Consider the following 23,093-nt stretch of genomic DNA (forward strand, 5'->3'; position numbering starts at 1 on the left):
TTACAAGACTGAAACATTCTTATAACAAGAATATTCTAAACATATTCTGAACATTTTGTCACAAGAGCCTGCTTTAAAAAAAAAGTCAACAGCACAAATTTTTGTTCCAACATTTTAGTTTTAGTGCATGAAAGTAAACAAATACTGTTATGAAATGACTTAATTTGTCAATTATTTATCAAGTAATAAGCTGTCTCATGTACAGTAAATAGCTCTCATACACATATTTTCCCGGATCTGGCATCCACTCAATGTCATTAAGATGAAATACCCACCAAAATTTTTAATATTACCAAGCTTCCATATGATATCAAGGAAACACAAATGCAGCCCTCTAAAATATTTCAGTTAATGTAAAATGCATTCTGCATTTTTAAGACAGAACAAATATGACAAAGCTTTGGATGGCTACACACGCTGTGTGTGTGGTATGTGTTGTTGGTTATGTGGTCCTATTGTTGCATATGACGATGCATGAGATGGGTTAAGATTTGGCTGCTGTGCTGCCTGGTTCCCTCCAGCCACCAAAAGCTTTCTCCAGGTAGAGGGCAGTGGCCAAAGAGAGACGATCCTGTAGTTTTCCAGCCACAATTTGTACTCCTAGAGGCAAGCCCTCCGCACTCAACCCTAATGGACACTGGGTCACTGGTAGACCCAAGATATTAAAGATACCTGCAACAGAGAACAGAAAGTGAGAGGGTGACCTTTTCTAAGATCTGCACAAAGTGACAGCATTTCAGCACAGATAAGCCTGCTGGTCTTGAGTTTCATACAATCAATGTCACTGTGGAAACACTGATGTATTGGCACCAAACCTACCAGCTTCATATACAGTAATGTTATGCAACACTACACTTACAAATGTACACTCACTATGGTCCTAATAAAGTGCCCGGCGTGGTCTTCTGCTGTTGTAGCCCATTTGCCTCAAGGTTCAATATGTTGTGCATTCTGAGATGCTATTCTGCTTACTACAATTTACAGAGTAGTTATCTGAGTTACCGTAGCATTTCTGTCAGTTCGAACCAGTCTGGCCATTCTCTGTTGACCTCTCTCATCAACAAGGTGTTTCTGTCCGCAGAACTGCCGCTAACTGGATGTTTTTTGTTTTTGGCACCATTCTTAGTAAACTCTAGAGACTGTTGTGCATGGAAATCCCAGGAGATCAGCAGTTACAGAAATACTCAAACCAGCACCAACAATCATGCCACACTCAAAATCACTGAGATCACGTTTTTCCCCATTCTGATGGTTGATGTGAACATTAACTGAAACTCCTGACCCGTATCTGCATGATTTTATGAATGCAATGCTGCCACATGATTTGCTGATTACATAATTGCATGAATAAGTAGGTGTACAGGTGTTCCTAATAAGTGTCCGGTGAGTGTATATTTACAATGTAAAATGACATTTGTAGAGTTATGTTCATAATTAGGAACATGTCACTGTGGCTATGCAGTGTTTCAGACTTGATAATGTCACTTTTATTCATTTGTTTTTGTATTCTTAAAGGAATATTCTTGCATCGTTTATTCACTTTCATATCATTCCAAACCCATATGACTTTATTTCTTCTGTGGAACATAAAAGAATATGTAAGGCAGTATGTTAGGCTCAGATACCATGAAATGATATTGTATCTTTTTTCCATACAATAAAAGTGAATGGTGACTGAGACTGAACATTCTGCCTAAAATCTCCTTTTGTGTTCCACAGAAGAAAGTCATAAAGAACAACACGAGGGTGCGTAAATGATGACAGAATTGTCATTTTGGGTGGACTATCCTTTTAAGAACACTGGAATATTTGATTTTCCATCATATTTCATATACAAATACAAAATTCTACTCATTAAAGACCCCATAAAATCAAAGTTGAAGTGTTGTGGCTTTAAGTCTATGTCTGTTAGCTTTGATCTCTTCTATAGGGTTGTGTTCTCCTAGGAAAAAGAAAAGTTGACAAAATAAACGTTGACATTTTTTAAACGTTAAAATGTCGAAAACAGACAAACAATATTGATGACTCTTCTTGCACTTATTTTATTCATTTTATCCAATAGAATGGTCTCTACTGCTGAATGATTTCATAGCTGTGATGTAAACTAAAGGCTACTGGCTATTAAATAAGTCTTCAATACAATACCGCCCTGTAAACATAGGAAAGAAAACTGCACTTGAAACGCAATTTCATGTTGTCTTTACATTTTCGAGCTTTCCTGGTTGCATTAAAATCCTGGTGTAAGTTAAAGATAACGGCATGCCTACCAGTGTAAGAGAAGTTGAAAGGCGTGAAGATTGGGTGGTGGTGTTTGGGAGCAATGTGGGGATGAGAAGGGTACAGTAGCACTCCGTCTGTGCCCAATAACTCCTCTAATTCCTGTTGCAGACTGTCCTTCTGCTGTACAATGAATGGAGATGGATGGGAACTCTGGAATAGCTCAACTAGAGCCAGACCTGAGAAACACAGTGAGAGAATGACAATTACACTTTTGCAAACTATTGTCAACATTTATGAATGCATCTTCATATATAGTGCCAAAAACCAGTCTGTGTGCTTTAATTAAAATTTGAAAAACAAAGGGGATGAAGGACAGAGGGATTCAACAATGGTAAACCAGTCACATGAACACATGAAGGTAAAGTTAACAAAAAAATTAAAATTCTGTCTTCATTTACTCACCCTCATGTTGTTCAAAATTTGTATGACTTTCTTTCTTACATAGAACACAAAAGGAGATGTTCTCAGCCTCAGACACAACTCACTTTAATTATATGGAAAAAAAATCGAACGTTCTAACGAGACTAACATTCTACCTAACATATCCTTTGTATTCCAAGAAAGAAAGAAAGTCATATGAGTTTGGAACAAGATGGGTGAGTAAATTATGACAGAATTTTCATTTGTGGGTGAGCTATCCTTTTTAGTTGCTCTAAAACACACCTATTGCTGCCAAGGTGTGAGAAGAGAACCCTAGAAACCACTTGAACAGCTCCCAGGTAGGCCACACTTTCTTTCCGCCTTCACTCATTAGCTCAGCAAAGGTGGTGGGAGGCTGAGATAAAAAATAAAAAATAATAATAATTATAAAACCATTTGATAAAAAAAATTAAATATATATATTTCTTTAAACTTAAGTTGATGAAACAGGCAGGGACTCGTTTCTCAAAAGCATTGTAAGCCTAGATCGTAGAAACCACTGGCACCAATGGACTACTTGCACTGAGCCTCATGTATTTCCGCTCTGAAATAGTGCGGCCCGCTAGTTTCTGGTTAAATATGTTTACATGCACCGTAGTTTCCTAGTTCCTGAAACACCACTCAAAATGAGTGTTCAAAAGAGTATTTTAAAGTACAGATCTGTTCAGAGATAGGAGAAGAAATATTCTGAACATTACCGTGTACAGCTTTTTCAAAATTCAGTGGAAGAACAGTTTTCAGAGTTTAATTCAGTCCGAGCTGATCTGAGAAATCAATGGCTGGTATATACTCTACTCCAATCCAAGTGCATTTCACCATTTCTCCTAACACGGAGGTCTGTATCAGGTATTTAACCACAGATCAGCTCGAAACGCATTTGACAAAAGGTGGAAGGAGACAAAGGGTGTCAACAACAGCGGCACTCTTTGAATTAAACTACATGCTTCATCACTGCAATGTTCCATGTGTGAGGAAGGAGAAAGACGTGATGAACGCATGCATCACCCTATTTTTATTAAATGTATGTTTTAATCTTTATTTTGTGTCACTGTTTCACTGATAAGTACTGTATATCAATAAATTTTTTAAATGCAAATGCATAAGAGCTGCTAAAGATAATGAGTTATAACGTTTGAAATAGATTAAATATATGTTGTGTGGTTAAATATATTTTAGCGCAGTCATTTACAGTTGTGCTCAAAAGTTTGCATACCCTTGGAGAATTGGTAATATATGTACCATTTTTAAAGAAAACATGAGTGTGCAGGCAAAACACATTTCTTTTATTTCTTATGGGATTCATATTCAACTGCAGGTTATAACAGAATGGCACAATCATAAAACAAAACATGGCAACAAAGAAAAAAATGAAATGACCCCTGTTCAAAAGTCTGCATACCCATAGTTCTTAATACTGTGTATTGCGGAGGGGGTCACGTGAAGCCATGCAAGAAGCAGATGTGTGAGCAACGAGCTCTGCGCACTTTGCTAAATGTTTAATTATTTTCATGTTATAATCTGGTGAAATGTGATACACCCAGTTACACATTTGCTCTTTGACGCAAAACATGGCAAAGAAGTCAAAATCTTCGGGCTCTGGAGACATTAAAAGACACTTACATGTTCAGGATGAAAGCCCCGATAGGCCTAAAGACCGGGGACTCGATTTGGATGGCGCAGAGGGAGAGGAGATCCAGCGTCAGTTGTCCAACATGTCGGTGATGTTGACGAAGATTCTTGCTGACTTGGAGGATCTCGCTGTAACACGTCGATCGATTACGGCGATGGAAATAAAATTCTCTGAGCTAGTTACAAGAGTGACTGATGTTGAGAGACCAATCATTTTTTGGAATCGGAGAGGGAATTAACCGCTAATCTGCCCGCGACCAAAGTTGATTTGGAACATCTCCTTGAAAAGCTTGAAGATCTTGAGAATAGAAGCCGCAGGAATAACGTTCGAATTGTTGGAATTCATGAGCATGAGGAGGGCAGAGATATGGTGAAATTCCTAGACAAGTTTTTCTGGAGTCTGCTCGACATAACAGGCCACAAGCTGGAAATCGAGCGAGCTCACAGAGTCCCAGCTCACAGATTTGCTGAGGGAGATAGGCCCCGATTGATTCTGGACAGATTTCTGAGATCATCCAATAAAGATCTTGCATTGCGCCAGGCGAGGAGCAAAGGGAAGTTTTCTTGGAAGAACCATAATATTTTCTTGTTCGCGGACTTTGCGAGTTCGACAAGAGAGAAACGCGATCGGTTCAAGGAATGTAAGAAACTCTTACATCAGTGAAAGATCACTTTTGCTCTGATGTTTCCGGCCAAACTGAGAATAGAAACGAAGGACGGTCGCAAAGTATTTACGCGTCCCAATCAGGCAATGTCTTTTATTGAATCAATGGGTGAGTAAACCATTGGGTGTTTCTCATGTGAGTGGGTCGACTCGCTGTACTTACTCTGGCTTTTGAGGAAGCTGAGCATCATTTTGGTTTCTTTTTTTCTTTTTGCGTTAGCTCCGCTGAGCGGCTGGAGCTTGTTTTGTGAATAACACTTTTCCTTAAAGCTTTTGCATTGACGAAAGATTACTTTTGCATTGAAGTTCCCGGCCAGTTTGAGAGTGGACACTACGGATAACTACAAAATATCTACATGCTCACACAAAAGATGTCTTTTATAAAGTTGACTGATTGTGTAAGTCATGGTATATACTTTTATGCGGCCTCCGAGTGAATTGACCTGACCATCCGGGGAACCAGGATGCTGTTTTTGTTTCTTTTTGTATTGGTTCCGCCTAGCGGCTGGAGCTTGTTCTATTGAATAACACTCCTTTGGAACAGCTGTGGATTAATCTGTTCGTTCTTCATGCTTATTCCTGCTGCTGGCTGTAGTTTGTTTTGTTGAGTATTTTTACGGGACATTGGAATGATTATGTCATCCGCTGAACTCATAACAGCCGGCTCACTGAACATATCTGAACGGTTTTATATCAGCTGGAATTTGTTTTGTGGAAGATCACACCTTTGAGACAGTTCTGTGAATGAATCTACACATTCTTTGTGTTCATTCTTCCTATTGGCTGGGGTTTATTTTTCAAAGTATTTTCTGTTACGTAATTTTGCCTCACAAATTGAGCAAAGTTGTCGTGGGGGCTCGTGGGTGTTCATGGACCTTTTGAGTTTAGAGGGATTGTCGCCGGTTGGCGCTTTCGTGCGCGGGGTTAATGCGCACGTTTTTCTTTTTTCTGTTTGTGTTGTTCGGGGTTTGATTGTTGCACTAATGGGGAATGTGGTCTGTATAATTTTGTTTTTGACACACAATTTATTTTTTCTACTATATCAAAATGTCAAATGTTAATATGAGTATACTATCTCTCTCCACATGGAATGTAAATGGGTTGGGGCACCCCATAAAAAGAAGGAAGGTTATTACTTTTCTTAAACGTAAGAAATATGATACAGGTGCTTGTCATATAATTAGAATATCATCAAAAAGTTGATTTATTTCACTAATTCCATTCAAAAAGTGAAACTTGTATATTATATTCATTCATTACACACAGACTGATATATTTCAAATGTTTATTTCTTTTAATTTTGATGATTATAACTGACAACTAAGGAAAATCCCAAATTCAGTATCTCAGAAAATTAGAAGGTTCAATATTGAAGACAACTGGTGCCACACTCTAATCAGCTAATTAACTCAAAACACCTGCAAAGGCCTTTAAATGGTCTCTCAGTCTAGTTCTGTACGCTACACAATCATGGGGAAGACTGCTGACTTGACAGTTGTCCAAAAGACGACCATTGACACGTTGCACAAGGAGGGCAAGACACAAAAGGTCATTGCAAAAGAGGCTGGCTGTTCACAGAGCTCTGTGTCCAAGCACATTAATAGAGAGGCGAAGGGAAGGAAAAGATGTGGTAGAAAAAAGTGTATAAGCAATAGGGATAACCGCACCCTGGAGAGGACTGTGAAACAAAACCCATTCAAAAATGTGGGGGAGAACCACTACGCACAGACGTATGCAAGACATGGGTTTTAGCTGTCGCATTCCTTGTGTCAAGCCACTCTTGAACAACAGACAGCGTCTGAAGCGTCTCGCCTGGGCTAAAGACAAAAAGGACTGGACTGCTGCTGAGTGGTCCAAAGTTATGTTCTCTGATGAAAGTACATTTTGCATTTCCTTCGGAAATCAGGGTCCCAGAGTCTGGAGGAAGAGAGGAGAGGCACACAATCCACGTTGCTTGAGGTCCAGTGTAAAGTTTCCACAGTCAGTGATGGTTTGGGGTGCCATGTCATCTGCTGGTGTTGGTCCACTGTGTTTTCTGAGGTCCAAGGTCAACGCAGCCGTATACCAGGAAGTTTTAGAGCACTTCATGCTTCCTGCTGCTGACCAACTTTATGGAGATGCAGATTTCATTTTCCAACAGGACTTGGCACCTGCACACAGTGCCAAAGCAACCAGTATCTGGTTTAAGGACCATGGTATCCCTGTTCTTAATTGGCCAGCAAACTCGCCTGACCTTAACCCCATAGAAAATCTATGGGGTATTGTGAAGAGGAAGATGCGATATGCCAGACCCAACAATGCAGAAGAGCTGAAGGCCACTATCAGAGCAACCTGGGCTCTCATAACACCTGAGCAGTGCCGCAGACTGATCGACTCCATGTCACGCCGCATTGCTGCAGTAATTCAGGCAAAAGGAGCCCCAACTAAGTATTGAGTGCTATACATGCTCATACTTTTCATGTTCATACTTTTCAGTTGGCCAAGATTTCTAAAAATCCTTTCTTTGTACTGGTCTTAAGTAATATTCTAATTTTCTGAGATACTGAATTTGGGATTTTCCTTAGTTGTCAGTTATAATCATCAAAATTAAAAGAAATAAACATTTGAAATATATCAGTCTGTGTGTAATGAATGAATATAATATACAAGTTTCACTTTTTGAATGGAATTAGTGAAATAAATAAACTTTTTGATGATATTCTAATTATATGACCAGCACCTGTATAGTGTTTCTTCAAGAAACACATCTCTCCCCGCAGGAAGCTGAAAAATTTGGGAAGATATGGGGTGGACATGTTTTTTTTAGTGCTGGCTCAAGTAAGAGCAAGGGAGTCATTATATTGGTAAATAAACATCTACAATTCAAATGTCTCAAACAGACTAAAGATAAATTAGGGAGATTCATTATTGTTTTAGCTGAAATTCAAGGGCAAAGGTTGATTTTGGCTAATATTTACACACCTAACGCTGATGATCAGGCTTTTTTATAGATCTTGAAGGGATATTGCAAATCGCTGGCACCCCTCATGATATAATACTGGGAGGAGACTTTAATCTTTTGATGGACTCAGTCCTTGATCATAGTGAAGCAAAAGTGTGTAAACCCCCTAGCACAACATTGATGCTTCACAGGATGTGTAAAAAATCTTGGTCTTACAGATATTTGGAGACTTTTGAACCCATCTGGTAGGGACTATACATTTTTTTCATCAGTCCATAAGATTTATTCTAGAATAGATTTTGTTTTGATATCCAAATCAAAAATTTCATCTGTTGTTGATTGCTCAATTGGAAACATCTTAGTCTCAGATCATGCCCTGGTGAGTTTAGAGGTGTTGCCATATACAGAGAAAAATAAATCATATACTGTAGTTGGCGCCTTAATGTGTCCCTTTTGCAAAATCCTGATTTCCAACAAATGTTAAAGACTGAAATCAGTGTTTATATGGAGACCAACTGGTCCTCAGTATCCTTTGTGGGTGTGGCTTGGGAGGAACTTAAGGCGGTTTTTATGGGTCGGCTCATACAGTATGCCTCATTCATCAAAAAATCCAAAGCACGAGAACTCGTGGAGTTGGAAGAGAATATTAAAAGTGCAGAGGCAGAGCTGAAGCACCGTATGTCAGCTGATGGCCTCAGAGAATTGACCCGATTGAAATATAGATATAATACTATTTTCTCGTGGAAAGACTGTCATACTTTGAGACGGGTGACAAAGAAGGGAAGCATTTGGCTAGATATATAAAGCAGAGAGAGTCTCTTTCAATCATTCCCTCAGTGAAATCTGCTGGTGGTGAAATTTTTACCTCAGCCATTGATATTAATAATGCCTTTAAAGAGTTCTATCTTGATCTTTATAGCTCCACGTCTTCGTCTACTGATGAAGATATTAGAAACTTTGTGGAACCATTAGATCTTCATAAACTGACGATTGAGCAAAAAAACTCTCTTGATTCTGAGATAACCTTGGAGTTGCTTGACGAGGTAATTAAGTTCCTACCTACAGGCAAGGCTCCGGGGCCAGATGGTTTTGCTGCAGAATGTTTTAGATCCTATGCTACAGAACTGGCTCCACTTTTGTTATAAGTTTATACTGAATTATTAAAGAATGGAAAGCTTCCTCCAACCATGACACAAGCCCGGATCAGTCCGATTCTTAAAAAGGACAAAGATCCAAGCGAGTGTAAAAGTTACTGTCCAATCTTCTTATCCAACTAGATGTAAAAATATTGTCAAAAATTTTGGCTAACCAATTAAGTAAGGTTATGACATCTCTTATACATATAGATCAGGTGGGGTTTATTCCGGGCCGTAGCTCTTCTGATAACATCAGGCGTCTCATCAATATCATCTGGTCAGTAGCGAATGATCAATCTCTGGTCGCTGCCATCTCACTTGACGCCAAAAAGGCGTTTGATATGGTAGAATGGGATTATCTTTTTAAGATTTTGAAAATGTATGGGTTCGGGAGTACATATACTGGTTGGATTAAGTTACTTTATAGACACCCTGTAGCAGCGGTACAAACAAATGGATTAATTTCAGATTATTTTACTCTGGATAGGGGCACTCGGCAGGGTTGCCCTCTTTCCCCTTTATTGTTCTGTCTTGCCCTGGAACCATTAGTAGCCGCGATAAGTGGGGAGGATGATTTTCCAGGGGTGGTGGCGGGAGGTGTGGTGCATAAGCTTCTGCTTTACGCAGATGATATTTTATTATTTGTCTCTGAACCAACTAGATCTATGCCTTGCCTCCACAGAATTATTAATTCGTTTTCCAAGTTCTCAGGATACAAAGTTAATTGGTCTACATCCGAAGCTTTGGCTCTGACAGCGTACTGTCCAGTAACGGCTTTCCAGCCGGGCGCCTTCCAATGGCCCAAACAGGGCATTAAGTATTTGGGGATTTTATTCCCAGCAAATTTGTCTGATTTAGTTAGTCAATTTTGACCCTTTAATAAAAAGATTTGAGCGATGTGGGCAGGTGGGCTACATCACATGATGATTGGGAAGGTTAATGTTATTAAAATGAATTGTATTCCAAAATTTAACTACCTGCTACAATTTCTCCCTGTAGATGTCCCCCTCTCTTATTTCAAGCAATTTGATAGCATAGCGAAGTCCTTCATTTGGAATAGTAAACGTCCCAGATTGCATTTTAATAAGTTACATAGGCCGACTGACAAAGGAGGGCTAGGCCTACCCAAGATTTTATTTTATTACTATACGTTCAGTCTTAGACATTTGGCTCATTGGTCACTTTCACCTGAGAGAGCCCCTCCCTGGTTTGTTATTGAACAGGCAGTTCTTGCCCCTATTTCACCATTACAAAGCATCTCTATCAAACTAATCGGAAAAATTAAGTTACACCCCGTTATTTCGCATTTACACTCGGTATGGACTAAAGTGTCCAGATTGTTTAAACTGGACACTTATTTAAATGTTGCCTCGAGCATATGGCAGAACCCAAGATTATGTATAGGCAAGTCCCTTTTCTGCTGGCCAAAGTGGATTGTGAGGGGGGTTGCTACACTCAGTGACCTATATGAAAGTGGAGTGTTGAGATCGTTTGAAAACTTGGTCCAACATTTTGGGATCCCCAGACCTCAGTTTTATAGGTATTTACAATTGCGCCACCTGCTTTGTACTATTTTTAGGAGTAGCACACACCCCTCTAAGGAGGCAGATGCTTTGGGAGAGGTGATTGCAGCTTTTGGAAAAGGTCATGAGGCATCAGTGTACTACTCCCTGTTAATTCAGAGTATGGGTGATGGAGCTTTAACTTCTATTAAGAGATTATGGGAGAGAGATTTGATTTTGGTATTGGAGGATGGAGTGTGGACTAAGATTCTGAAAAATGTCAAGTCTGCATCTAGAGATGCAAGGGTTCGCCTTATGCAATTTAAGATTTTACAAAGATTTTATTGGACCCCTTCTAGATTATATAGGCTTGGTCTTAAAGACACACCCACCTGCTGGCAATGCCAATCAGAAGTTGGAGACACAACCAATGTTTTTTTGGGATGTGTTAAAATCCAAGATTTTTGGTTAAAGATTCAGAATTATTTGCATGACATTCTGGGCACTCAAATTTTACTTTGCCCCAGACTTTGCATTTTGGGCGATGGGGAAGTTATAAATTCTGGCGACAAATATATAAAAAATTGGGTTCTGACTGGCGTGATGATTGGTAAACAAATTATTTTAAGGGGATGGAAGTCAGACGGAGCGCCACCATTTCCGTAATGGTGTGCGGAGATGGGGAGGGTGGCGGCTTATGAGAAGATGATAGATGGAAGGCTGGGGCTGGAGGACTTATTTTTCAGGAAGTGGGGTAGGTATTTGGCAGTTTTGGAGGACTTTAGGGGAAGGGATGAGGAGGGAGACGTTTAGTTTAATTATGTATTAATGCATTATGCATTTATTTATTTTTTATTGTATTGTTTGTGTGTGTATTATTTTTTGTGACCACAGGGGTGTTCTTTGGGGTAGGGTGGGGTTGGTGTTTGGGGAGGGATGTTAATGAGGGTTAAAAGTTAAAAGTTGATTCAGTGTGTATATGTTGTTTTTCTCTGTTGTGTTTTTTCTCTGAATCAATAAAAAAATGTTAATTACAAAATACTATGTATTGCCCCCTTTAGCATCAATGACAGCATGCAGTCTTTTGTACTAGTTGTCTATGAGGCCCCAGATTCTTGCAGGTGGTATAGCTGCCTATTCGTCTTGGCAAAATGCCTCCAGGTCATGTAAAATCTTTGGTCGTCTTGCATGAACTGCACGTTTAAGATCTCCCCAGAGTGGCTCGATGATATTAAGGTCAGGAGACTGTGATGGCCACTCCAGAACCTTCACTTTTTTCTGCTGTAACCACTGGAGGGTCAACTTGGCCTTGTGCTTATGGTCACTGTTGTGCTGGAAAGTCCAAGAGTGTCCCGTGCACAGCTTTCGTGCAGAAGAATGCAAATTGTCTGCCAGTATTTTCTGATAACATGCTGCATTCATCTTGCCATCAATTTTCACAAGATTCCCCGTGCCTTTAGAGCTCACACACCCCCAAAACATCAGTGAGCCACCATCATGCTTCACAGTGGGGATGGTATTCTTTTCATTATAGGCCTTGTTGACCCCTCTCCAAACATAGCGCTTATGGTTGTGACCATAAAGCTCTATTTTGGTCTCTTCACTCCAAATTACAGTGTTCCAGAAGCTGTGAGGCGTGTCAAAGTGTTTTTTGTGGCATTGGCGCAGTAAAGGCTTCTTTCTGGCAAATCAACCATGCAGCTCATTTTTGTTCAAGTATTGTCATATTGTGCTCCTTGAAACAACCACACCGTCTTATTCCAGAGCAGCCTGTATTTCTCCTGAGGTTACCTGTGGGTTGTTCTTTGTATCCCGAACAATTCTTCTGGCAGTTGTGGCTGAAATCTTTCTTGGTCTACCTGACCTTATTAAGAAATTTTCCACTTCTTAATAAGTGATTGAACAGTACTGACTGGCATTTTCAAGGCTTTAGATATCTTTTTATATCCTTTTCCATCTTTATAAAGTTCCATTACCTTGTTACGAAGGTCTTTTGACAGTTCTTTTCTGCTCCCCATGGCTCAGTATCTAGCCTGCTCAGTGCATCCATGTGAGAGCTAACAAACTCATTGACTATTTATACACAGACATTGATTGCAATTTTAAAAGCAACAGGTGTGGGAAATTAACCTTTAATTGCGTGTGTCACCTTGTGTGTCTATAACAAGGCCAAACATTCAAGGGTATGCAAACTTTTGATCAGGGCCATTTGGGTGATTTCTGTTATCATTATGATTTAAAAAGGAGCCAAACAACTGTGATAATAAATGGCTTCATATGATCACTATCCTTAAATAAAAGACCGGTTTTTTGCATGATCAGTCATATTTTCAAAAATCAATGCCAAAATTTCACAATTTCTGCCAGGGTATGCAAATTCTGCCAGGGTTTTGAGCACAACTGTATTTATTTAATTTGATAATACAACTGCTTCATTCTGTTCTGAGTGATTTTTAAAGCATGGTCATTGTAAGATAACAGCTAATGTATTTATAAATAAAAACATTTGGGACATTTATCCAAAGAAAAGTCATTTGCAATCTGTCTGGTGGAATTTATCGTATAATCTCAACAGGTATGAAATATCATCAATGAATGAAACGGGTGTTAATAAGATGGCCAGACTGCTGCATGTTCTACTGTATATGTTTGATTTATCATTAAGGAGCTGAGTTTAGCTACATTTGGAAAGGAAAAAATATATTTAGAGGTAAATTTCAGCTAATTATAAAATTGAGACATCACGTTAGTGCCAGAAATGACAGCCTTAAAAAAATTAAATACTCTGCCTTCCCATTAATAAATCTCTGCATGTATGCGTGATGAACACTGTAACTGGAAACGCCTAAGCCGCACTACTTAGAACGCAGAAGCCGTTGTGCAAGTAGTCCATTGTCTCTACAATCAACTTAAGATTGCAATGCTTCAGGAAACGCAGACCAGACTAGCTTAATTGTTATAGGCAAAACACACACCTTTCCATCCTTGCCAGGTAAAGACATCATAGTTCCCCAGATCTGAAAGGAGTATTTGAACTGAGGGATGATTAGCTCTTGAACTTTGATGCCAAGGTCTGCCTCTAAATGTTTAACCACCTAACAAAACAAAAAACAATGATGAGATGAATGGCAACTAAATAAGATCCACACACACTTACTTACCATCCTCTGGGCCTGGAGCAGTTGTGCATCCACTGGGGAGACCAAAGGAGAGCCTCCATTGTGGGGAACAGAAAAGAATCTCATCTTTTTCAAATCTACATCAGCAGAGAGAGACAATCTACAGAGAGTAAAAACAGACACAGAGAGAGAGAGAGAGAGAATTTGGTTGCATTTAAAATTGTGATTGCATTGAAAGCAGTAGTGATTGCCAGCACGTTCATTGTTACCCCATAAAACAGACATATGCGGAAAGTAAAAATGATGACACAACTATCACAAAAATATGCCATATAAAAGTAGATTCTGATTGCTTTTCTGTTACGGTTATGTCAGACTCATAGTTTGCAGCAGTACTGTGTGATAAGCTGATCTATCTAGTCACTTTGTAAACAGTGTGGTAAATTACTTATGTGTACTGGGTCCTCCCATGATGTTTAGCATGGGAATCAGGTCTTCAGCATAGCGGCACATAGGCCCAGTGCATAGAAATCCCATCTGCTGCCCAGAGGCTGGAGGATACTGCCCATCATTACTTACAATACCTAAATGTACAGAGAAAATCAATTGTAGTTTGTATTCCTCATGGCATTAAAAGGAAATGCTCACCCAAAATAAAAATTCTGTCATAATTTACTCACCCTCATGCTGTTCTTTTTACTTTCTAAAGGCCCAGATATACACAAAATCGAAGAACGAATGGATATGACATCATTTAATGACGGTCAATGAGCCGGCGCCGATGCCTACCACGGTCAACGAGTCAGCGCCTGAAGCTTCGTCCGTCCCAGATCCAGCGTCTGAAGCCTTGTCCATCCCAGTGCCAGCATTCTCGGCCATGGAGGCCATTCCCACAGCAGTGCTCTCAGCCGTCCAGAAGAGGAGGAGGAGAAGGGCCACAAAGGCCGTTCCCGTCACTGCCAGCGTTCACGCCACGGAGGCCATTCCCCTGTCACTGCCAGCGCTCACGGCTACGGAGGCCGTGCCCCTGCCGGCATTCACTGCCATGGAGGCCGTTCCCCTGCCACTCCGGCCCCTGAGTCTCAGCCTCCTGCGGCTCCTCCTCCTGTGGCTCTGCCTCCTGTGGCTCCACCCCCTGAGTCTCTATTCCCTGAGACTCCTTCGACTCCACTCCCTGGGCCTCCGCGTCTCCGCCCCCTGGGTCTCCGTGTCCTGCGTCTTCGCCCCATGGGCCTCTGCCTCCTGCGGCTCAGGCCCCTGGGCTTCCGCCTCCTGCTCCTCCCATGAACTTTTTTTTGTTTATGTGTTAAGGAGTTTCTGGAGCCGCTCCTTAGATGGGGGGGGGGCTCTGCAAGGATTACCCGGGCGACCACCAGGGGTCACTATATATGATTATTGTTCTTTCATTTGTTTATGGGTTTTGTAGTTCTGTTTCATGGTCTTTGTTCTTTAGTCCTTGTGTTCATTAGTGTCAGGTGTCCCTCGTTTCATCATTAGTCTCTGTGTATTTAATCCCTGTGTTTTCCTCTGTTCATTGTCAGTTCTTGTTCTGTTTATTTCAGACTGTAATATAGCTATGTGTTCAAGTTTTGCGTTTTCTCCTGCGTTTTGCGATTATTCTCCAGTGTGTTGTGAGTCTTTGAGTTTTTTAATTAAAGAACTGCAACTGGATCCAGCTTTCTTCAGCCTGCTATTGTTATAATACTGTCAAGTGCCCATTCACTCATGTGCATCTGCAGCAAAACCCATCCACACATCTGCCCAAAGTAAGATATGCCTCTCTTATCATCATTCTTTTGTCTGTATTTTGCCCATTATTACTCTTTTATACATCCATCTTTGCAGTTGTATCAGTGTCATCATAAATTACAATAACAGAGTCTAATCTGAGCATATTATGTTATCGCATTAGTATCATTAATTCAGAATGTAAACGACAAATTAAACATTTTCTACTGCATATATATGATTTTAAATCATCAACAAGTGGTTTAAACAGCTTCTTTTACTGACCTCATGTGAATTCTACTATTGAATGAGGCAAAAATGCATTGATAACACATTTTAATGTCACATTAGTTTAGGTTTTACATACAGCATCCTAATATTTAAATGCTCTTCTAAATGCCTCCCACAGAGGTGTGAACGGTGTCTGAATGTTCACAAACACTATACAATTGCTCGGCTGTTTAGAACTTCTTTTTACTTCTGAACGAAGAATGAAGAAGAACATCTCCGGAAGTATATCGGGGCCTTTATGCGGAACTAGGGGTGTCGATTTAACTTATTAATTAAATGGGATTAATTATAGAAAAAAATGAATGCCATTAATCAAGTCCCTGGACCACAATGAGGAATATTCCTACAATCGGAGCAATTCAAGCTTGAAGCGCCACTTGTTTTCTCCAGGGGGCAGTAAGTGAAACTCCAGCTATATAGACAACGTGCAGCTGTATAGCGAACAAACCATGCTTACCTAGAGCAGACAGCACAAGATGAGAACACGCTCTTTCGTTCAAACGCAGCTAGATGGAGCGCAAATATGAACGCAGGGGTCTCAAGATGTGTTTTTCTAAGTTTCAAACTACATGTGACTTGATAGAGCCACCTAAAAACGGTATGTATATGATGCAACGCAACCAAAGTGAGACACCTTCAAAAGCATCTGTCTGATGCATGTGTATACTGATGTGTCCTTAGAAAAGCCCTTAATCTCAGACTGATTGAGGAATTAAATTGCAAAATGGATGGCTGTGAATTGTAGTTTAAGTATTGGCTTATGTTCATTAATATGGAAATAAACAATATATTGGATTCTTAAGCCAATTTTTGTATTGTCATATCAATGTAAATTGGTATATGTCCCATTACTGTCACAACTACTATGTTGCTTGGAACTGCACCCAAGAATTTCACACACTATTGCACTTGTGTATATGGTTGTGTGACAATAAAAGTGATTTGATTTGATTTGATGCTTTACTTGTCTGCAGCATTATAATGAGCTGAATTCTTATATATATATATATATATATATATATATATATATATATATATATATATATATATATATATATATATTTGTATTTATAATTATTTAAATATAACTATAATTATTTAATCATTATATATATAATTATTTTTATTTTAAGGGGCTATCTCAGCAAATATTTGTATATTCAATTAATTGCGATTAATTTGATTAATTAATGTAATTAATTCGCTAAAACGTTTTGATCGATTGATAGCCCTATGCGGAACACAACAGAAAATGTTTTAATGAATATTTTAAAAACACTGGCAGTTGATGGGGACTCCTTTTTAAAAGGACCCAAATGTTTCATAAAAGAAGTATAAGCAACTCATGCCATCATATTCCAACACATATTCATGATTTCAAACTCGATTACACTTTTCAGCACTTGACACATGCACAGAGCACTAGGAAGTGTAATCAAGCTTGAAATCATGATTGCCAAAGAGACTGCTGATGTAAGATTTACAGTGAAAAGGAAGTTAAATTTTGGTCTGTTTTCACCTAAAACCATATCGCTTCAGAAGACATGAATAAAACCACTTAAGTCATGCATTACCTTTATGCTGCTATTATGTCCGTTTTGGAGTTTTAATGTTTGGTCCCCATTCACTTGCATTGTTTGGATATATTCATATTATATCTCCATCAAAATATATTTGTTTGTGTTCCTCAGAAGAAAGAAAGTCATACAAGCTTGAAACGGCATGAAGGTGATTACATTTTGATAGAGTGAACTATTTTTGGGTGAACTACTCCATTAAATGTCACATGGCCACCTCAGAAGACTTGGAATTTGATGCATGAGTCGTATAAACTACTTTTATTGTACTTTTTTTTTTTTTTTAAAGCTTTAAAGTGAGGCACTGTCCACTGCCATTGTATTCCTTTTGTGTTCCGCATAATAAAGTCATAATAAAGTTGCACAACATGAGGGTGAGTAATTATGACAGAATTTCCATATTGGGATGAACTATTGCTTTAAGAAACTACACAACATAAAGTATATAAACTACATGCTGCCTCTTTTAATTATATATCACCATTACTCAACTTAGTAGACCTGGTGAAACAATATTTGGTTCCACTGTATACCTGTATATAGCTGAAATAAATAAAAAAGTTACACAATAAACACACAAATGCACCAACTCTTCTTACCTACTGATGGCTTGTGTCCAAAGATGCCATTGAAAAAGCAGGGAATGCGGATACTACCCCCAATATCTGACCCAATTCCAATCACAGAGGAACCTGCACCCAATATACTGCCCTCACCTCCTGCAAGTGAGTGTATTATTCACCACTTAAATTGAAAACAATAATAAAATGATTACCAATAAATACAATATTCTTAAGAAAACATGTTTTGTTCGAAACATTTCAATTATAGAAAGGAAAAACAAAGAAACACTTCATGCAAAATCCCTTAAATAATTTTCATTAAAATAATGAACTGTCAAATTTACAATTTAAGAATAAGAGTGAGTGCAGCTTGGATTTTTCTGCGTGTTTTACTATGGCTAAGACAAGTGTCAGAATGAGTGAGTGTGTGTGTGTTTGTGTGTGTGTGTGTGTGTGTGTGCTTCTGACCTGAGCTGCCACCGGCAATTCTGTCTAGGTCATAGGGGTTGTTAGTGATGCCATAGAGGTGGTTGTGAGACTCGAGCCACATACAGAGCTCACTGCAGTTAGTCACACCCAGTGGAATCGCTCCCGCCCTCTTCAACAGAGCAACAGATGGAGCATCTACCCCTGAAACTAGATCCCTTCTGGTCAACAACCCTGTCGAGTTCGGCATGCCTGGTAGGAAGGAATATGAAAGTGTCATCCTTAAGACATGGATCATTTTAAAGACCCCATGAAATCTAAATTTAAGTTTTGGTCAATTTCTAGTTTAACTTTGAAAATAAATATTTAAAATATATATTTTCTTATTTTTAACTATATAATAGTTTACTCTTAAAAGATGACAAGATGAACACTTGTCATGCTCTTCCCTGGAAAACGGACCAAAAATGTTAATGATTCATCTTGCACTACACAGATTTTAATCCAATCAAATGCTCTCCAATCAAATGCTCTCTTGGATGAGAGTGGCCCCTCCCCCTAATACCACCTACACCAAACTAGCAAACTGCAAGTCATGCTTCATGACTGTTCATGATAGAAGCCATGCTTCTATTGGCTAATGAAAAAAAGGGAGAGCTCTTCAATATGTCCCATCCAAATTTCCTGTTTCAATGGGACTGAATAGAAACTGAGCTCGTCAAGCGATTTCATGCTGTAGATGTCGGGTTTTTCATTCAAACTTTAAAAAACAACAACAAAAAACACATGCAAACAAGTAACATTGAATTTGTAGGGTCAACAAATGTAGAACACATCTGAAATCTGGTCACTGATACCTTGTAGGGCAAAAGCCTCTTTGACAGTGATGGGCACTCCAAGCAGAGGTAGTCTGTCCTCCAACACGTCCTCTCCTCCCGTCTCCTCCTCTATTAGTTTATCTACCTGTGCAGCCTCCTGAAGCGCTGAGGAAAACCTGATGAAGTGAGAGAGAATGAGTGTATAAAATTATGTGAGTGAATAAAATTTTTAAAATGTATGATGATTTAAAGGAATAGTTCACCCAAAAATGAAAAAATATCTCATTATTTACTCACGCTAATGCCATCCCAGATGTGTATGACTTTCTTTCTTCTGCTGAACACTAACAAAAGACTTTTAGAAAAATATCTCAGCTCTGTAGGTCCTTTCAATGCAAGTCAACAGGGTCCAAAAATCTGAAGCTCAAAAAAGCACATAAAGGCAGCATATACGACTCCAGTGGTTTAATCCATGTCTTCAGAAGCGATATGATAGGTCTGGGTGAGAAACAGATCAATATTAAGTTCTTTTTTTTTTACCTTAAATTCTCCTCCCTGCGCAGTAGGTGGCGATATGCACAAAGAATGCAAATCGCCAAAAACAAAAGAAGAAGAACTCTTAGGAGGGCTTTTTGAAGGTGGAGATTTACAGTGAAAAAGGACTTAAATACTGATCTGTAACTCTTTTGGATTACTTTTATGCTGCCTTTATGTGCTTTTTGAGCTTCAAAGTTTTGGACCCTTGTGGCGCCCCTCCCTCTCGTCATCATCGCCCCATCTTTGGGCCGTCCTTCAGACGAGAAGAGGTTCATAATTAATAAGCCTCGTTCTGACAGTGGTGGATGAACCACAACTGATGTGAATAATGCTTCATCACCGCTGTTCTCGGGGAGCCGGCTTCAAATCTCCATGTGTGCACACATTGGCATCCTCGCACACCCACTTACTTTTATGCTGCCTTTATGCGCTTTTTGAGCTTCAAAGTTTTGGACCCTTGTGGTACCCCTCCCTCTCGTCATCGTTGCCCTGCCTCTTAGGGCCGTCCTTCAGCCAGGCTCATGACGGGAGTTAGATTAGATGCGTCGCCGGACCCGCTCCTCGGACCCCTGGCGCGAGTTAGATGTGTCGCTGGGGGATTACAGCACGTGTCACGGCCGACGGGCAAGAGGCTGGGCTGCCTTCCCCTTTCACCTGCCGCAGGCCTGGGAAGACAGGCTGCCAAGGACGGCGCCGCCCCAGCCGCCACTTGGCGGCCTTGGCCACCATCGGACCCCGCTCATGCTTGGGCTATTCCTTGGACAATTCCCCGCCCTTCACGGAGCCCCGTCTCACTGCGAGAATGCCAGATTCCCCATGGACACTTTATTTTTTCCTTTTATAGACATTTTATGTTTATTATTATTTCTAATAAATGCCTCTCCAAGGCTTGACGCCACACCCACTGTGTCTGTCTCTTGCTCACCCTGCCACACCCTGCTGACTTTTGTTGTATGGACCTATAAAGATTAGATATTCTTCTTAAAATCTCTGTTTGTGTTCAGCAGAAGAAAGTCATACACATCTGAGAATTTTCATTTTTTGGTGAACTATCCCTTTAACATCTGCACTTACTCACCTGTCCTTGACCATTGCATTAATAAGTGGGTTGACTTCCTGAATGCGGTCAATGTAGGCCTGGACCACTTCAACACTAGTTACCTAGAGACAAATTGGAAGAAAATAAAACTGAATTTAGATTGCATAATGTGGTATAAATTACTAAAGCTCACAAATATATATATATATATATATATATATATATATATATATATATATATAAACCTTAAAGCAGATCAACTGTGAATATGAATACGGACTATTAACAGTCTGGGTTCTCCTATACGACTTGATTTTCACATAAAACCACTGATTTGTTTGGTTACTACATGGACCTAGGAGTAGTGAATAACACAACTCAGCCATAAACAATGGCTATATTGATTTTTATAACTGCTGCTGACATTTGAACAGCCAAAACTCGGGAATCCCTTTGAGCTAGAGTGCTAACACGTTTCCCAGCCTGATCATGCACTAATCAATGGACTATCAGCTCACAAACTGTAATATTAATAAAGTGTACAGTTTGGTACAGATGAAAATGAAACTACTACAACTCCCAGAATTCTTTCCTATTCACTTTGTCGCATCTCTTCCTAGAAGGGTGTAAGATCTCTGCCGCACCGTAATTCAAAGAGTAACTAATATGTCATTACAGTTATACTTCTAATGATCAAAGATAAGCCTATTAAGTTTTCTGTTTACATCTTACCTCTTTCCGACGAATCTTTCGGGCAAGCTGCATCGCTGAGAGCAGTAGGAGTGGGTTAGTGATAGGAGGGAGTCGGGAAACGCCGGCATGCCGTGGCTGGGGTGCAAATAACTTAAAAGCGGCGAACAGCATCCACATCACAGCCCGAAGCAAGCGGCCCAAGAACCTCTCGAACCGGGTCAAAGCCATCGTCAATGAGCAGCAATGACACCAGTGCGCAGGTTGATTTCAAAGTAGGCTAAAACAGGAGTTGGCTCTTCACTGCCCTCAGCATGCAGAGCGGTGTAACTGAATCACTCAACCTGATATTAAGACCTGAATATAACTTCTTGTTTAAAGTTAATTATTCATTAAGTAATTTCCTGTAATACAAACTCTCACATTTAAAATAGTGCAAAGCGCAGTGCACAAACAAATAACAGACCGGATTCAGCCTAGTCATACATATATATATATATATATATATATATACATACATACAAGATTGGGAGGGTTACTTTTTAAATGTATTCCTCTACAGATTACAGAATACATGCTGTAAAATATAATTTGTAACGTATTCTGTTAAATTACTCAAGGTCAGTAACGTATTATAAATACTTTGGATTACTTCTTCAGCACTGGTAGATTTTTTTTCACTTGTTTTGACTTTAAAAACACAGTAAGACAAAATAAACATGTTAAAAATACATTCACTGAAAAACAAATATCTTAAACAAGATAAAGCAAATTGATATTGTTTTAAGGATTTTTAGATATTTTTACAGGAAAATAATACAAAAATTATTATCAAGAATACAATTTTTGCCCTAATATCAAAGGTCTTACTAGATAAAAAAAAGAAATTATTATCCAACGTGAATTTTCTTGATAAAAAAATATGATCGTGCCTGGTAACATGTGCATGTAAAATGGATAGAAATAGCATTTTATCTTAGCATAAAGCTGACAATTTACACAAGGTTTATTTCTATTTCTTCTGCTCCAAACTTACTTCAAACTTACTTCTCTGTCTGCTCATATGAATGTAACACATCATAAGAAAGTGTATATAGTACTAATATACTAATATAGTATACACAAAATAAGAAGAATGTATACAATAAAATCAGTGGAAATAAATATGAAGTCTTGTGTTGTATAAATAACCATCTTAAGACAAATGTTTTTGTGAAACATCTTATGTGCCTAAAACTTTTGCACGGTACTATATATATATATATATATATATATATATATATACAGGTGCATCTCAATAAATTAGAATGTCGTGGAAAAGTTCATTTATTTCAGTAATTCAACTCAAATTGTGAAACTCGTGTATTAAATAAATTCAGTGCACACAGACTGAAGTAGTTTAAGTCTTTGGTTCTTTTAATTGTGATGATTTTGGCTCACATTTAACAAAAACCCACCAATTCACTATCTCAAAAAATTAGAATACATCATAAGACCAATAAAAAAAAACATTTTTAGTGAATTGTTGACCTTCTGGAAAGTATGTTCATTTACTGTATATGTACTCAACACTTGGTAGGGGCTCCTTTTGCTTTAATTACTGCCTCAATTCGGCGTGGCATGGAGGTGATCAGTTTGTGGCACTGCTGAGGTGGTATGGAAGTCCAGGTTTCTTTGACAGTGGCCTTCAGCTCATCTGCATTTTTTGGTCTCTTGTTTCTCATTTTCCTCTT

At 39.1% G+C, this 23,093-nt stretch overlaps 1 protein-coding gene across 2 annotated transcripts; it reads right to left on the bottom strand.

Annotated features, from left to right (window-relative positions):
* Positions 1-21,667, bottom strand: faah2a (fatty acid amide hydrolase 2a). Of its 2 annotated transcripts, none has more exons than XM_051702948.1 (11): positions 21,403-21,666; positions 20,710-20,792; positions 19,134-19,270; positions 18,319-18,528; positions 17,887-18,006; positions 14,140-14,275; positions 13,734-13,851; positions 13,548-13,667; positions 2,944-3,055; positions 2,268-2,456; positions 1-672 (listed from the first exon to the last, which is right to left on the bottom strand). In XM_051702948.1, exons 1-11 carry the CDS (start codon positions 21,589-21,591, stop codon positions 485-487), a joined length of 1,602 nt encoding a protein of 533 aa, XP_051558908.1. In that variant the 5' UTR covers positions 21,592-21,666; the 3' UTR covers positions 1-484. The 2 variants fall into 2 exon arrangements, with proteins under 2 accessions (XP_051558908.1, XP_051558909.1); XM_051702949.1 differs by lacking the exon at positions 1-672 and adding an exon at positions 1,465-1,942 and having other exon boundaries at positions 21,403-21,667.
* Between the last annotated feature and the right edge of the window lie 1,426 nt (positions 21,668-23,093).

The sequence above is a fragment of the Myxocyprinus asiaticus genome, chromosome 7 (assembly GCF_019703515.2).
Source record: "Myxocyprinus asiaticus isolate MX2 ecotype Aquarium Trade chromosome 7, UBuf_Myxa_2, whole genome shotgun sequence".
NCBI lineage: Eukaryota > Metazoa > Chordata > Actinopteri > Cypriniformes > Catostomidae > Myxocyprinus > Myxocyprinus asiaticus.